At 46.4% G+C, this 17,263-nt stretch overlaps 1 protein-coding gene across 2 annotated transcripts; it reads left to right on the top strand.

Moving 5' to 3' along the window:
* The first annotated feature begins 212 nt into the window (after positions 1–212).
* HMGB1 (high mobility group box 1) lies at positions 213–7,614 on the top strand. Of its 2 annotated transcripts, none has more exons than XM_050333998.1 (5): positions 213–413; positions 3,223–3,385; positions 3,666–3,811; positions 4,784–4,958; positions 6,971–7,614. In XM_050333998.1, exons 2-5 carry the CDS (start codon positions 3,236–3,238, stop codon positions 7,145–7,147), a joined length of 648 nt encoding a protein of 215 aa, XP_050189955.1. In that variant the 5' UTR covers positions 213–413; positions 3,223–3,235; the 3' UTR covers positions 7,148–7,614. The 2 variants fall into 2 exon arrangements, with proteins under 2 accessions (XP_050189955.1, XP_050189954.1); XM_050333997.1 differs by lacking the exon at positions 213–413 and adding an exon at positions 538–569.
* The last annotated feature ends 9,649 nt before the right edge of the window (positions 7,615–17,263 follow it).

Below are 17,263 nucleotides of genomic sequence, written 5' to 3'. Positions count from 1 at the left end.
CTCGCAGTTGGCAGCGCAGCGCAGCGCCGGCCAAGCAGCCCCGCCGTGCTCGGGCCCCGCCGCCGCCCGGCTCCCTGCGCTCACTTTTATATTTGCGCGCCCTTTCCCTGCTCCGTGACGTGTCCCGCGCCGCGCCCAACCCGCGCCGCGCTCTGGTCAGGACAATGGGAGCGCCTCGGCCAATGGGCGCGGCGCTCGGCTTGGCGGCGGCCAATGGGCGCGGGGCTGTGCTGAGAGTAATGTTACCAGCGCCGCGAGTGTGAGGAGGCTGCGTATCGATCCCGCGCTCAGCCATTGCGGTGCACCGGGCTGCACAGCGACCCAGCCAGCGCTGGGGCCGGGCGGGCGGCCGCGGGAGCGTCTCTGGGGCTCGGGGCCGAGCTAGGGCTGCGTGCCGACTCTGTCTGACGCGGGTGAGTACGCGCCGAGGGCCGCCGGGCCGGCCGGGCGCGCTCGCCCGCCCGCTCGCAGCCGGGCGGTGAGCCGGCGCTGGCCGTCGTGGTGCCGCCGCCGCCGCTGCCTGACCGCGAAGCGCGGGGCAGCGCCGGCTCGGGCGCCCGCACACAAAGGCGAGCGGGGCTGTGCCCGGGAGACCCTCTCCCGGGCGGCGAGACCCCCGGCCGGGGTGGGGCGGGGGCGGTGGGCGACTTCGTTAGAGCGGGGTGGCGGGAGGCTGGGAGCGAGAGGGAGAGAGAGACGGGCGAAGGGAACCGGGCGAGTGACCGGGGGTCGCCCGCCGCGGGGGGCGAGGGCCGCGCCGTGCCCCGCCGTAAGCCGCTTACACGGTGCCTCGCCATAGCCATCGCCGCGGCGGCGGAGCAGGCGGCAGGGCGGCGGGGGCTCCGGGTGGGCCGCGCCGCGCCGCCGGGGCTGCGGGGAGCGCGGGGGAGCGGGGCGCGGGCCGGGGCGCCGCTGGCCCCGCGGCCGCCCGGCTGTAACATGGCTGACGGGAGCCGCGAGCGAGAAAACAAGGCGAGCGGCGGCGGAGCAGCAGAGGAGGCGCTCGGGCGGGCGGGGGCGCAGTTCGGGGGAACTTTTTTCTCCAGCAGCCGCCGCTCGCCCAGGCGCGGGGCCCGCGGCTCCGGGGCCGCATAGCTCGGCAGGGGCGCGGGAGTGAACCGGGGTCCCCGCCGGGGCTTCGCCCGCGCCGCCGGGGTTCAGGCAGGCGCTGGAAGCGCGCCGGCCGCCCCCCCCAGTCATCCTTTCCCCCCGCTCCCACCCACCTCCCCTGTCTCCCGCCCGCCCTCCCCGGCTGCAATGGCTGAGCGTGTGCGCCAGGGTAGCGGCGCGCTCACACAAAGGGAAGGGAAGGGAGGAAGGAGCCATGTTCTCTGCGCGGCGGCGGCAGCTGGCGACGCCACAGCGGCCATTCCGCGCCACCCGGGCTGCGCTGCCGCCGCCGCCCTCGCGGGCGGGGGTCGCTGCCCGGCCTCGCCGCGGCCCCTCTCGCCGGGGGTCCCGCGGCCCGGGCTCGCCGCCCCGCCCGGCCGCGGGGGGTGTGGTGGCGGCGGAGGGGGTGGGGAGCGGCCGGCTCTGCTCCTCAGCGCACAAAATGGAAGGAGGCTCGGCGGCGGGTGACCTCCTCCGCCAGGAGCCTGCGCCATGGCGGCCGCTCCCGCCGACACCGCCGCTGCGGCGTCGCGGCCGGCAGGGAGGGACGGAGCGCAGGCCGGGGCTGCCTCGCCTCATGGCGGCCGGAGCGGGCAGGGCTGGGCATGGGGACGTCCCCCCCGCCTCGGGGGAACGGGGGCGGCGGCGGGAGAGCGCTTTGTCCCGCCGGGGCTGGGGGTCGCCGCCTGCGGGCAGCCGCACCCCGGTGGGTGTCCGGCGCCCGGGCATGTGCTCGCCGCCCGCCGGCCTGCTGCGAGCCCTCGTCTGAACGCGACATAAAACTTCCACAGCTTTTCCCTAATAACGGGAGTATTTTTTTTCCCCCTCTTTTTTATTTTCTTTTTTTCCCCCTCCTTCCCTCTCACCCCCAGCAGGTCTCTTGAGGGACTTCTGAAGTTTCCCTCTGCCCCCTCACAGGGAAGCGTCCAAAATGGCGGGAAGGAGGAGGCTTTTAAACGCCAGCCCTTGGGCCGCGGTGCCCGGTGCTCCCCGCGGCCCCTCCGCGCCCTCAGAGCCCCCTGCCCTCACCGCCACCCCCGCGGCCAGCTGGGAGCGCCCCGGCCCGGCCGAGCCCCGGTGCCGTCTGGCGCTGGAAGCGTCTCCATGGCAGGCAGGAGCGGCTCCTGGGTTCCTCAGCCTTCTTGTTTACTTGATAGAAACTTCAAACCGGACGTGTTTAGTCACAGAGCAGAAATCTGTTTCTGTCTATCCGCCAAACCGATAGGAAATGCAGCTTCTGTGGCAGTACGGGCAGACACTGCGTGCCCTTTTTTTTTTTTTTCCCCTTCTTTTAATTCCCGCTGAAGAGCAGAGATTGTCAGGGTGCAAGTGACTTTTTCCAGGGAGCTATGGAGAAATAGTCTAGATGACTGACTTGGGTGTGAAAGTTTCAGGAAGGTATTTTTCAGTCCTTGAAAGAATCAGATAGTCCTCGTGCTGAGCACAGCTTTGCTGGCTGTGTGTAAATGTCATGCTTTTCCCTGCCTAGGTTATAACAAGTTTGACCAAGTGCAATGTTTCATTACTGTATTTCTTCTATATACAAAGAGAGAGTAGGTTTTTGCAGTACACATAAAGGACAGTGATAATATATGGCACATAAAACATAGAAAATAATAAAGAATACATATATTTTGTAAGTGAGCACCCAAGGCCTACAGGGATGTAGAAACATGGGCTGTAGAAGGAAAGAATTTAGTAACCCAGAAGGTCAGCTGGGACAGGATAGCTGTGTACTTTTTCCCTCCTCTTGATAGAATTTATTCTACCCAAGCACATGATTTAATACACTGGTAATAATCGTAGTGTGCAGTCTCCACTTCAGTACTTGCCTTCAGATTTGTTAGAAGGAAACTTTTTGTTTGTAGGAGACTGTAACTGGACATTTTGAAGGCCCTTGGAGATTTGAGGTTGCTTGCATCCAGGTCACCTCAGACAGAGATGACAGAAATCTTCAGTAAATTTTCCAGAAGGGAAACTTCTTCCCATTGTATGATTTGGGAATACTGCTCCAGCAGGCCTTGTTTGGCATGATCCTTCATTGTGACTTATTTCCCACCTTGGTTTGTTGAAAGTACAAGTTCTAAAGGTGTCTGTCTTGCTTTGTTACAGAAAATCAGCAAAAATGGGCAAAGGCGATCCTAAGAAGCCGAGAGGTAAAATGTCTTCATATGCCTTCTTTGTGCAAACCTGCCGGGAGGAGCACAAGAAGAAACATCCAGATGCTTCAGTGAACTTCTCAGAGTTCTCAAAAAAATGCTCAGAACGATGGAAGGTAGGAACAGTTGCTTAAAAAGAACCCTTAAATGACTGTTTTGTGTGAAAATACCATTTGAGATTGTAAATGCTTTATTTAGAAATTCAGGTTTTAGGTAAGTGTGAAGTGCAATTGAAAGATTAGTGGTAACTGTCCATTGTCCTTGTCTTACCTTTAGCTCCCCCAGCTGAAGTTTTTGAGTGGACTTCAATACGTTTTTGAATTTTGAATCTTAAAATACTGTTTTGACCCATCTGTATCCCTTTTGAGATATTCTGTAATTCTAATTACCTTCCAGACTATGTCTTCTAAGGAGAAAGGGAAGTTTGAAGATATGGCAAAGGCTGACAAGCTTCGTTATGAAAAAGAAATGAAAAACTATGTACCACCTAAGGGGGAAACAAAAAAGAAGTTCAAGGACCCAAATGCACCGAAGAGGCCTCCGTGAGTAGATCTCTAGTTTTAGGTTGTCTTGTTCGAGACCATCACACTGGTGTATATCTATAAAATGATAATTTTATCCAGGTTTAGGAGCTTCAGAAATACACGACTACGTGTTTTTCCTGCATGGTGGTTTATAGATAGGTTGAAATATTAGTTATGAATGTTTGGCTTTTATTTTCAGGCAGACTGTCCAACTCTCAAAGTTGGAGTAATGGCAGCCTTTAAAAGTAAATGCAAAAATTGAAGATGTGTGATGCTGACTGATATTTCTGATTTCTGTAAAGAGAGTAATTCTAGTGTAATACAGCATTATAGTGTTGTGGGCATCCCCTGCTGGCTTGAGCAGAATTTTTGATTGACAGTCTGTTTAAAATTAGAGACTTTTACACTGAACAGGTTAGAGAGATGAAAAACCAGCTGGGAGAATTAAAACTTCAGCTGCTACATAATGACAGCTGGCTTCAGGTTCTTCTACTACTACACACCAATGCTTTCTAAAAATATATTTTTGTGTGTGTGTGTTTGAAATGGAGCTAATGCTGAAAGGAACAGGGAAATTCCTTTACAAGCTAATGTTCTTATTTGGGCTGATGCTGTCATTAGGAAATCTTAACTTCCAGAACAGATGCTGCAGCCTCTTAGCCTTTAACAGTTCTGACGTAGCATTTGCTCCCTAGTGTTATTCACTCATTCTTTCTTTTTAAGATTTCCTGTGTATGGTATATAAAATTTGCTCTTCTGGGGGTCCTACCAAAAATGGGACCAGATGTGTGGCATTACTTAACAGACAACAGTGTGTATAAGTTCACAAAGTAGCTCGTTCAGTTCTAATACCTTCCACTGTAATCACCATTTCTCTCTCTTTGGGTGCTATTCCGAAATGCTCCTAAGGAACAGTAACAAAGGTCTCAAAAGTTGCTGAGGTAGTGAAGTCTAAAGTTAAAATAATCTTGTCTTATTTTTCCTCTGTAGTTCGGCTTTTTTCTTGTTTTGCTCTGAGTTTCGTCCAAAAATCAAAGGAGAGCATCCTGGTCTGTCTATTGGAGATGTCGCAAAGAAACTGGGAGAGATGTGGAACAACACCGCTGCAGACGATAAACAGCCTTATGAAAAAAAGGCTGCTAAGCTGAAGGAGAAGTATGAAAAGGTAACATTGATATCTATGGAGATGGTTGGAGGGGGGGGTCAAGCCTCAATCTAGACAGTTGCAAATTCATAATATTATCCATAATTACAGATTTCATTGTATTTGTTGTAAAATACCACATAAGGGGGTGTATGGTTCATTGCCGTAACACTAAATTGCAGTCCTTTGTCTTGAACTATTGGCATTCATTTGTAATTTTGGGCTGTCACTGATGGCTTAATAGATGCCGTGGTGTTTGTATCGTTATTAAATTCATAGGTCACGGTGGTATGTGAGTTAAGGGTCTAGTAAGTAACACTAGTAAAGAATGAATTTGTTCTCCCTAATTTTGGCCGTAGTGATGAGCATCCCTGAACATTAGGATAATTGATACACATGGATGCATTTTAAAATTTATTCTTGGGATAATGACAAAACACTAAGGAGATGCTAGTTTTAGACATGTGTTTTTCCTAGACCTACTTTGTGTCCATCTCCTTTCTAGTAATTAACTTAGTTAATTATACATATAAAGCAGCTTGTCATACAGTTTTTTTAATTATTAAAGCTAAATCCCGTCATCATATAATTGGAGCTGTAGAATTCTGCTGTGCACACAGGGTTGTGCTGTGCGTGGTTTTGTTTCTAGAGGCAGATTCCCATCCCAAGTATGCAGGAGCCAAGGGAGGAGGGAATGCACATTAGAATCCCCTGATGATGCTTTACAGTGGGTCAGTGACCACCTATAGCTAATGAATAGCACATATGTCTGCCTGTGTGCCATGGCCTTCCTCTGGGTATTGCTTCTGCTGGCAAACAAATCCATTTCAAAATCTTAGCACTGTAGTGAGCAAGGTGGAACCTTTGAGCCCTCATTACATGCTGGAGAGGAGTTGCAGGTCTAGAAGCTTTCCCACATGATGCTTTGTGTACAGTATCATGGTAATTGTTTGTACCTGCAGCCAAGGCAATTCATAAGACATTTTCTTTAAATGGTAGAATTATTAGTCTTTATACAGAGATACTTTAATTTTCACTAGTATTGTCTTTATTTCTTACACTTACAAATGGGGTTTTAAGTGGAGTTATCTCAATATTTCACTGCTTGGCCTTTGACTTAGTGGCTATTGTATATTCTCAGAATTTCATGCTCAGCTTCAAGGGAGTCCAAGGGACCTGTAAGATTAGTGGTGTGGTGTTTATTAGGTGGGAACTATTTAAAGGTTTGTACCATCTGCATACACTTGTTGACATTGCTCTGTAGCTGGTGTGTTTAAGTCTTGTAGGTCAATTCCCTTACCTAATTGTTCTTACTGTTGTGGCACAAAGTCGGGAAGTCTTAACTGCTTTTCTGATTAGGCCTTCCAGGTACGGTTCTGGCTTCCCTGTAACAGGAACTGAGTTTTGTGCGTTATAAACTACTAGAATAAATTTACTGTGTGCAGAAGGTGGCACTGTCTACCCTTTAATCAAGTTCTTATACCTTTTATTTTGTACATTTCTGTTAGGCAGAGTTTTGTGTAACTGCTCTTCACTGAGGCACATAACATTGGAACTGTTAGGTTGGGTCATTCTGTGTGTTCTGGGTGGATAATTACAGTTTTGTGCCTCAAACAAGGGTTTTCCTGTGCATTTCTTTAGGCATTGTAGAAGGTAGGGCTAGAAAGGGACCTTAAGAGGTCTCCCTACTTCATTTCCTTATGGGATAGTGGACTCAGCTGTGCCTTTATCATCAGAGGCAGCAGCTTATCTGTCCTGTTTGCAGAAGCCTAAAACAGTGGAGATTCCTTAGCAGTCGTAAGCAGTGTGTTGTCTTGTGCCAGTATTCTTTTTGTGTTAGAGGATTCCCCTCTCTTTGGCATTGGGCTTCTGTTCACCTTGTAACTGAAGCTGCAGCTCCCAGTCCTACCCCAGTGGATGTGGAGAAAGGGCAGATACTTCGCTTGCTCTGGTTTCACAAGTACTGTTTGGAAGTGGCTCAGACTGCTTGGCTGGTTAAATCTTTGAGACTCTTCCTGCTTTTTCTCTCCAAGGATATTGCTGCATACCGGGCCAAAGGGAAGGTTGATGGAGGCAAAAAAGTAGTTGCCAAGGCTGAGAAGAGCAAGAAGAAGAAGGAGGAGGAGGAAGATGAGGATGAAGACGAAGAGGATGAAGATGATGAAGAGGAGGAAGAAGAGGAGGATGAAGATGATGATGATGATGAATAAGTCTCTTTTAGAGCAATTTCTTTCTTGTCTATAAAGCATTTAACCCCCCTGTACACAACTCACTCCTTTTAAAGAAAACAAAATTGAAATGTAAGGCTGTGTAAGATTTGTTTTTAAACTGTACAGTGTCTCTTTTTTTGTATAGTTAACACACTACCGAATGTGTCTTTAGATAGCCCTGTCCTTAGTGGTATTTCAATGGCCACTAACCTTGCCTGGTACAGTGTGGGGGTTGTAAATTGGCATGGGAGTTATAAAGCAGGTTCTTGTTGGTGCACAGCACAAATTAGTTATATTCGGGGATGTAGTTCATTTCTCATCTTCAGTTGTCTCTGATGCATCATAAAAATAATTGTTGTTCTGTTAACTGAATACCACTCTGTAATTGCAAAAAGGAAGAAAAAAAGTTGCAGCTGTTTTGTTGACATTCTGAATGCTTCTAAGTAAATACAATTTTTTTTTTATTAGTATTGTTGTCCTTTTAATAGGTGCCCTTGAGAATCACACTTTTTCTTTTCTCTCTCTTTTTTTTTTTTTTTTTTTTTTTTTTTTTTTGAGGGGAACTCATCTTTTGCTTTATTGAATGCCCATATGGGATCACGGGAATATTACAGTTTTCATCTTTCATATAACCAGCTGATAAACAAAGCTTTGATCTGCATACCCTGCATTATCATGATAGGGTAAGAAAAGAAATATATAGGCATATGACGAAAGAATATACTTCCATAACTGGAAACAAAACAAAAAAATTCAATCTCAACAAAGTGATACTTGTTCTGATTTTTGTGAAATGTAATATTCTATGGAGTTGCATGAATTTACCAGTCTTGGAGAGTTGAGAAGTACAGAGTTCAATTTTACAGAAATTAAATACTTTGGGGGGTGGGGAGGGAGGGAATGTTAAATTTTGTCCTAGAAGGACCCATAGGAAGAGTGTATGTCCATCCGGTGTAGAGAAATTTACACGTGTGACTCCGTTACCATGTAATGGAAGTTATATTTGTAAATCTCTGAACACCTGCGAGCGATGAGCGTACCTAAAATGTGTAAAGTTAAAAGCATGAAATGACCATATTATTTTTTGGTGACAGGTCTGGTGATGGCCACGGGCTTTATACCATGAAACTCCTGGTAGCAAATGGCCCACAAGAAATGAATTTTCTTTCTAAGATTTCTATAAATGATACCATTATTATTTGTTAAATCTATGTAAATTCATATTTGTATTCTTGAAATTCTAGTTTTAGCCCTTTAAAAAAAGTTGTATATTGTCTCAAATTGAAAATGAGATAAGATGTATTTTTCCTGTTAGGTTTTATACCGCACTCTTGATGTTTGCCCATTTTTAAGTTAAATATAGTTGTATGGAAAAGTACATTTTATTAAATTTTGCATTAAAAAGTTAAATGTTTATGGTATACCAACAATGTCTAATTTGGTCAAATACAGTTCTCTTCCAAAACCAAAGCTAAGGGGTTTTTTGCATATTTAGTAAAACTTCAAGTGCTGGCAGCTGTAACTATTTTCACATATACCTGCTTACCAGTTTGGGGGACAATTTGGCAATTTTGTGGTTACAAAATTATGGTTCTCTTAAGTGCCAGTGTTTAAAAAAAAAAAAAAAAAAAGCATTCTTGTAATTTTACACGCTTTTGTGATGGAGTATTGTTTTGTTATACAATTTTGACTTTCAGATTCTTATTTCAATTTGCATTTATGTATAACTTCAGGAGAAATATTGAACATCTGAAATCCTGGATGATACTAATAAACTAATAATTGCAGAGGTTTTAAATACTTAAGTTAAATGGCTCACTTAATATCCTAAGGATTTGGGGTTTTTTTTGTGTGTTGGTGTTCTCAGATATGTACATCCCTGCTTTATGTTTCAAGCAGAAGAATGATGCTATCTGCAAGGTCTCAATATAGAAAGCTTAGGAGAGAGACTTTTTTCTCCTTAGACTGGATATTACACATTCAAATGCTCGTAACTGATGACAAATAAATTTTCTGTGCTGAAGGGTTTTTTTGTTTCCCCAGGTCATCAGAGGAAAGTAGACACATTTCTTGTTTTTGGAACAAACATACTAAATGAGATCCCTATAATCTTTTGCCTTTGTTCTCAGTACTTGATGTTGACAGAAGTAACTTAAAGGATTCAGCTGAACTTAAAAGATGAGTAGCGAGTGCTTACCCGGCAGTCAGGCGTGGCCTATTCCTTGTCTTTGGGGTTAGAACATTGATAAAGTGTGTAAAGGCTGAAGAGGGTCAGTAATACAATAACTATAAATGCTGGAACCCCATCTCGTGCTGCAGAGGCTGATGTTGGGTAGGAGCAGCACCAGCACTTAAATAATCCTCTCGGTCAAAACTCTGATTCTTGACACAGGTAGGTCAGACTTGACCATTCCAAGATTCCTTGATCTGAGGTCAGTTACTGCTGACACTTGAGGTTGAATATGCCTCCCCTTGATCTTTAAAAGTGAGCGCTTTCTGGGGAATAATGAGCAGTGAAATTGCAATTGTGTAGGCAGTGGTTCCCTACAAAGAAATTGGACAGCACTGGCATCACTGTTAGAACAGTATAAAAGTGTTTCCTAGGGCTTTAACCTTCACATAAATGCTAAATGCTTGATGTAGAGGAGAAAAAAAGGCCTTTCCTATTCTAAACAACAAAAACGTATTGGTCTGGAGAGAACTTGAATGTTAATAAGTGGTAGTAATGATACCTTGAATGCCAAATGGAGCCAGAATGATTTTATGGGTGTTTATCTCAAGTTGGTCACGAAAGGAGATACAGCTGCAGCCGCCTGCTTTCTAGGTATGCTCTGTAACTTTAAACTGGTTTAACTAAACATAGAGGCAGCGTTCATCCCTTCTGCCAAGATTGCAGCAATCACACCAGCCCTAGTAAAAAGTTGAGCTAATTTCACAAAAAGTTTCTGTCCAGGCAGATGGGCCCCCGCAAACCTAAACTAACAGTGGCTGATTTCTGCAGCCTAATTACGGTGCTGCTGGCACTGCCGACACTGAGTCTCTTTACAGCTGCTTTTGTCAGTGTAACCAGCCCATCATGAAGGATGAGAAAGGCCAAGTAATAGCTGGGTTTAGGCTTGCTAGAAAGTAGGAAGATGGATTTGAGTGACTCCTCCAGAAGAGGAGCCAGGCAGACTGCAGCCACAGCATTAGCTTCTCTAGATGGGTGGCAAGCCGAGCTTGGAAAAAACCTCTCCTAATTCTTGCTAGCCTAAGGGTTAGACCTGCTAGTTAGAATAAACATTCCTATTCTGCCTTCCTAGCTATGCCTGACAGGAGATTAAAGGAATAAAGCCAATGTGCTGTGTTGGGTTATAATTCGTTATTCAATACAGTGTAACAGAGACATGGCAAAATACAAAGATAGTGTTTAATACAAGAGACGATTAATTTTTACCGTTTCCACACTGTGCCATTAGCAGCTGACTAGCTACAGGCTTTTAGGACTCAAATGTACCAACTGTTTCATTAATAACAGTAAAATGCCAAATACTGTCAAACAACATTGCTTTATGATATTCTGTAGTTTACAGGTCTGCCCTTGACTACAGATCACATTTTTTGGGGGCTGCTTTAGAAGAAAATAACTGTGTGTGCCATTTTCCATTGTCAGGCTGCAGTAGGCATTATTTTAGCACCTGAAATACATTAAGGGACATTTTACAAATGTGTCAGTCCAATGTGGGACCTAAATGTGGGAGTGTGTTTTCCCCAGACTTTGCTGCTGGCTTGCACTCTACATCTGAAAACCACTTTTGAGATGGTATTAATTTAGTCTAGAATAGATTCTCTTTAAATTAACACCAGCCTTTATTCCAAAATAATGTACTTGTAGACAAGCTGTCAGATTTTCTTCCAATATCAGAATAAGAAGAAACAGGAAAAGTAAATCTCTGAGAGTTTTTTTATCATTTTGCTGAAGTTGTCTTGTATTTTTTATTTTGTATATGTCGTGCCCTGGCTTTTCTTTTGACAGTACTTCAAGCTGAAAAACAAAGATGGATTTTTTTTCCCCAATGAATTTATTATGAAGAATGAAGGTCAGATTGCTCTTACGGCTGCTTTGTGCTGCTGAAAAATACAGCGTGGCTTCTGCTTCGAGAGCACCTAATTTTGAAATCCATCTTGCTGAAGCAATTGCTATTAGAGGTGACCTGCAAGAGGGAAGAGCCTTCCCTTTTCCCACTTTATGATGGAATAAAAGACTTAGGCGATAAATTAGCTTAGTCTACCTGTTTGCCACATCAGAAGCTCAAGCCTTCCCTGCAGCAGGAGTGCTCAAGATCAAGCTAAGCAGCAAGACGGCACAGCAGCACAGAGCAAGGAGGACAAGCAAATGTGGGGGTTTTTAGCTACACCTTTTAAAATCTTGCTTCTATTGTTAAAAAGTGTTTGACTTAAATGACGGTCATTTGGCACAAAGGAAGTTCATCCCTATGCTTCCAGAAGCCTTTTACCTGTTAAGGCAGCAAAACCTCAATTCCTTTATTTCTGACCTCCCAAAAGTTCCCTGGGAAAAACAGGAAAGACCAAGCACTACAGCTTGAATGCCTGGAAAGGACCCATCTCCCCGCATATCTTACAGCAGCAAGAGGTCACCATTTAAATGGTTTTTGCAAGATGCCATTCAAAAAATTAGGGAAAACCAAGGACGTGTGCTGTGATGTTTGTCAAGTGCATTTGTTACCAAGGATTTAAAACCATCCCAGGCCAGGGGGAAAATGCCTATCTCCTAAACACCAGCCAGAGGCACTACAGATGATGCAGGCGTGCAGCAGTGCGGGGACACCAATGGCAACTGGAGTGGGGGGGTGCCCTGGCTGCCCCTTCCTTACTGCCAGTTTGCTCCTGGTACTGGGGAGATGCTGGGCATGAAAATTGCTAGGAGGAAGGACAGTGTGGAGTTCCAGCCCACGGCCACACCATGCAGAGCACAAGTCATGGGTCGTGCCAGGGTTTGGTGCCTCACACCTGGCTTGAAAATGCCAGATGCACGGAGAGCACAGCACCAGGCTGCAAGCAGGGATAACAGGCACCAACCCTCTGAAGACTTCAGTTACACAGTTCAAAGTAAAATCACAGTGCTCTTTAAAAAAACCTCTCAAATTTGTGTGGTGGTGATCCTAGAGGAGAGAACTTTGTTGCAAAACGTGCGCTGGTAAATGATTGAATTACAGTGACTCATGTTTTATTATCAGACTTGTCTGCAGCAGCGCTTACGCTCGCTTTGGTTTTGTTGACACACATTTCTACTGACGCCTGCCAATAAGGAAGGTGCTGTGAACTAGCACTGTAATGTAACACTGGTACTGGGAAACACAGGTGAGGACTGATCACAGCCTGAGCCCCTCAGCACAGGAGCAGCTTTAACGGCAGGTTTTTGGGACTGAAGGCTTTGGGTTTGCTATGTCACCCACCGGTGGTGAAGTGCTAGTGGGTTTGTGCTCAGGGGCGGGGGCTGAGAGGCACAGCACCTGCGTGGGTGTCAGGGCATTTCACAGGACTAACCCCTTGGATCCTGCCTGGGACTGATGGCTGGTCCAAGAGTCTCACGCTGGGAGGTGTAACAGTTTCCCAGTAGGAGGCTGCCGGTAAACCTGCCTATGGCAGGGACCCCTCCTTGCACCAGCCTGGCTATGACTGAGGCTCCTTCCAACACTCTGTCCTTTGAGGTGGAAGAAGGAAATGATCTATTTTTGGGGAGCATTTGTACCAGATGTTCAGTAACAGCAACACCAGCTCTAGCATTTCATGCTCTGATTCCGTGCAGGAGCACCAAGGCTCTGCCTCTGCCGGGGGTCAGCCAGTAGTGACCCTGCCCCTTCCTCCTGCCCTGCCTGACATCCACCGCTGCCAGCCCTGCTCCAGGAGGAAGTGGTGAGTTCACCTCCCCCCAGCTGCTGGGGGCTGGATCTGCACTCCCCAGATAGGACAGGAGTGTTGTCCTGTTGCCCCAGCACCCCCAGGCAATCAGTGCCATTCCTGTGGTGCCAGGGGTGCTCAGGGACACCCCTAATACCAGGAGCAGCACCTGCCTTCCACACACCCGCAACACAGAAGGGGAAACCATGTGCTATCACATTCTCAGGATGTGCTACTGCCTGGGATTGATGCCTCTGGTCTGTTGGCCTCGACACTCGTCTTTGAGTCCCCTGTTCCTACTGACGTGGGTTTTTCTTTCCATCTGAATCATTCAATATGATTTTGGAGCACAATGGAGCTGTGATTTTTTTCGAAGCCGCCAGCCTGCAGGAAACAGAAGGTCTCTGAATAAAAGGGAGGCTCTTGTTACAACTTCCCTCTTATTTACTGTTCCCAGTAGCAGAGAAGTAAAAAGACAATGAATGAAATGGAGGATTAATCATGCGTAGCACTGAAATATAAACAAGGAGGCTACACATCCCAGAGCGCTGCTCCAAGCAATGACTCGTGCCTGCAGCGTGCAAAAATCTTGCAGCCCCATGACCACCTGGACTTAATGAAAAAGGGCAAAAGGCAGAGGAGACTCCATAGGTGGTTTTTCAAAGGTAAACTTGCAAACTGGGAATTTTACATGGACATTTCTCTGTTCAGTGCTGTCAAAACTTGAATTCAAGTTGATATCCCCTTTGCTTAATCACTGGTCCATGACTTTTGCAGAGGAAACTCCTTATTTTCCCATTTTTCCACATTAATTTTAAAACAATAAAAGTTCAGGACAACTCCTTTGTTCCACAGAAGACTTTAAAAAATGCTTCAGAGAGAACCTACTGTGCTGCACGTTGTGTAGCTTTGCTTCTGAAAGGAGCCTAATGTTGTCATTAGGCTTGCTCCCTTTTCCACTTGCTTTTGATTTGGTATCCAAATAGCAAAAGATTACTAATAATTTTCCTTACTTGTTTTTTTTTTAATCAGAGTATTGATTAATACAGTAAAACCTGTATTTGATTTTCAGCTGTAGATTTTAAGCATTCACCCCAGTCTTTGCAAAGGTGTTGAGCACCTCACGTTAATTGGTAATAAATTAACCTTGGGAGGTTGTTTGTGTGACGCAGATTACATGCATACACAGCTTTGTGAGGGACTTCAGTGAAGTCCTACATAGAAACAAATGTGAAAACGAGGATGCATAACACAACTCAAATTGCCTGAAATATCTGTAATAAATAGTTGAATAGTTGTATCCAAATATCTGCACCGGTCAGGTAAGTTGATTTTTCTGGCCTTGGAATGATGTATTTAATGTGAGATTTGAAGTGAAGTGGAGAACGTAGCTGTAAAACTGATTGGGAAGCTGCTCCTTATCCTTATTCAAAAACTCCAACAGAGCTCTAAACTGTTCTTTTTACAGTTCTCTTTAGAAAGCACACATGAAAAAGTTAGTGAAAATTTATTTGGGCCACCTGCAATAATAACACTGAAGTGACCCAAGTCTGAAAATACCACAATACGTCTCTAAGTGAATATAAAAAGCCAGAACATGTGATATAATTAAGCTAAGAACCAAACCCAACCGATGTGTGTTAATACAAGGCTTGGAGGATTATGTGAATACAAGTCTAGGAAACCCAAGCGGCGGTGTTGCTTAACTAATCCCTGCTGTAACCCCGCTACCCAGCCTTGGCGGCCCGGGGCAGGCAGCGGGCAGGGAGCAGTCAGCGGGCAGGCAGGAGCAGGAGCACTGCCAAAGGCTCCTGGCCTTGCTGTCTCCCTGCTTGCCTGAAGGCTTTAACAGCTTGCACTGAGGGATTTGTTTCACTTTCTCTTTCCGCTGTGCAAGGCTGCACTGGATGGGTTGCAGCATCCTCCATCAATTATTTACCCTGTTTGCATGGAAATCATAATAAAATATATATTCTTTTTAATAATAGAATTAAATTTTTTAATACTATCTCTGAAGCCACGCTGATGCTGCACTAAACTAGTCAGTGATACCCTTTTAAGTGCCCTTTTGAAATACTTTCTAAGAGGGGAATTGCATTAACCTCTCAGCTGCAACTCCCCTGTTTACACACAGCAAAGGTGCTGCCAGCCTGGGCCTGCCAGGTCCATCCTGGCCAGGTCAAGAAGGGTGACCCCTGAAGGACCCACCACCCCAATTCCCTGGCACTTGCATCCTCCAGGTGACTCATCTCCAGAAGTCTGATTTGCCAGTGGTCTGTGGTGAGGAAGAGAAGGTGAGGAAGAGCTGCCTGGAGTCTCTCATCACAGTATGAATGCTTCCCAGACAGGTCCTTCATTGCTTGCCTATTTATTTTAGGGTAATTAATAACAGAGAACTCCTGAGCAACCCAAATTTGGACAGTCTTTGGAGATCCAGATAACAAATTCTGGGAAGAGTCTGTGTTTTTAATCCTTCTACCCACTACAGCAGATGTTGGAGGATCTCAAGTCAGGATGTGGGTTTACCGTGTGACCTGCTGGGTCCCCTGTGGTTGTGGCATCCCCTGAGCTGGAGAGACTGGTTCTGTGCCAGCATTTTCCCATGAGAATGTGCACACTGACAGCCTTGGGAGATCACGGAATCTGTGTAGCACTGGCTGACTGAACCACACACTGCCAATGCAGCCAACAGCAAATGTGGCTAAAAGGATGATTTTCCAAAAAGCTGCAGTTCCTCAGGGCAGTGAAATACTGAGTTTGACTCAATAGTTCATCCCTATAAAAAAACCCTCCACTCCTTCAAGAAGACTTACATTCTACACAAATGATTTTCATCACATGCCAGTGAGTTGCTGTGAGGGAGGGAGGAGCTGTGATGGCAATGGAGCCGACTCTGCACTGATGCGGCCTCACTTTGAATATTGTGTGCAGTTTTGGGCACCACAATATAAGAAAGATATTTAGCTCTTAGAGACCACCCAAAGGAGGGCAATGAAGATGGTGAAGGGCCTTGAGGGAAAGCTGTAGGAGGAGTGGCTGAGGCCACTTGGTCTGTTGAGCCTGGAGGAGACTGAGGGGAGACCTCATTGCAGTTACAATTTCTTCGTGAAGGAAGGAGGGGCAGGCACTGATCTCTTCTCTGTGGTGACCAGTGACAGAACCCAAGGGAATGGCCTGAAGTGTCAGGGCAGGTTTAGGTTGGATATTAGAAGAAGGTTCTTCACCCAGAGGGTGGTTGGACATTGGAACAGGCTTCCCAGAGAAGTGGTCACAGCACCAAGCCCGACAGTTCAAGAAGTGTTTGGACAATACTCTCAGGTACATGGTATGACTCTTGGGGATGGTTCTGTGCAGGGCCAGGAGTTGGACTCAATGTTTCTGGTAGGTCCCTTCCAGTTCAACACGTTCTGTGATTCTGTGACTTGAAGCAGGTACTCTGAGACTAGGAACTGCAAAATGTTACCTACATCAGCAGCACTGCTGGGGAGGTGGGGGGTGGTCAGAGTGGGGCATAAGTAGGACTCTGCTTTCATATCTTGTTGTTGTAACTGAGCTGCCAGATTTAATGTATTCCATTTCCAGGGGTTGATGGAAAATGCAGGGATGTTCGTGGTGCTGGATATATTGAGAACTGCAAAGAAATAATGGTACAAGATGACCTGACTCCTGGACTTTGCCCCACTGCATCTCTGCTGGCCCAACGGGTCCATCATCAACATGGCCCCATTGTCCCCTCATACCCATGAGTGGCAGGTGTTGAGTGGGGCTCTTGGCATCCATGGGGCTCCTTTTGGAAACCCAGCATGCATCGCCTACTTGCCTGCTGCTCATCCTGGTATTGAGATTTCATGTCAGTCTTGTCACATTCCACTGCTAGGAAATGCTGTTGGGCCCCACAGTTTTGGACCTCCTGGACAGACATCCCATTGCTCTTACAGGCATTTTCCCTGAGGCCTCTTGAATTCAGGAGAATAAGAAGATGTTAAATGAGCTCTGAATTTGTACTGAAATACTTCCATAAAATCATAGGATCATAGAATCACTTAGGTTGGAAAGGACCTTTAAGATCATTGAGTCCAACTGTTAACCCAGAACTGCCAAATCCACCATTAAAATGCCACAACACACATCTTTTAAATACCTCCAGGGTTGGCAACTCCACCACTTCCCTGGGAAGCCTGTTCCACTGCTTGAAAAATGCTAACTAAGTGTGCT

Source organism: Myiozetetes cayanensis, unplaced genomic scaffold, assembly GCF_022539395.1.
Source record: "Myiozetetes cayanensis isolate MyiCay16 unplaced genomic scaffold, myiCay2020 scf5-8, whole genome shotgun sequence".
Taxonomy (NCBI): domain Eukaryota; kingdom Metazoa; phylum Chordata; class Aves; order Passeriformes; family Tyrannidae; genus Myiozetetes; species Myiozetetes cayanensis.
Note: the sequence above shows the minus strand (reverse complement) of the source record. Positions and strands in the feature narration are given on the sequence as shown.

Bases quoted from the DNA above. Each gene is read 5' to 3' on its own strand.
- HMGB1 (XM_050333998.1), top strand. From the start codon at position 3,236: ATGGGCAAAGGCGATCCTAAGAAGCCGAGAGGTAAAATGTCTTCATAT. The intron at 3,386-3,665 runs GTAGGAACAGTT...ATTACCTTCCAG, and splicing joins AATGCTCAGAACGATGGAAG to ACTATGTCTTCTAAGGAGAA. The intron at 3,812-4,783 runs GTGAGTAGATCT...TTTCCTCTGTAG, and splicing joins AATGCACCGAAGAGGCCTCC to TTCGGCTTTTTTCTTGTTTT.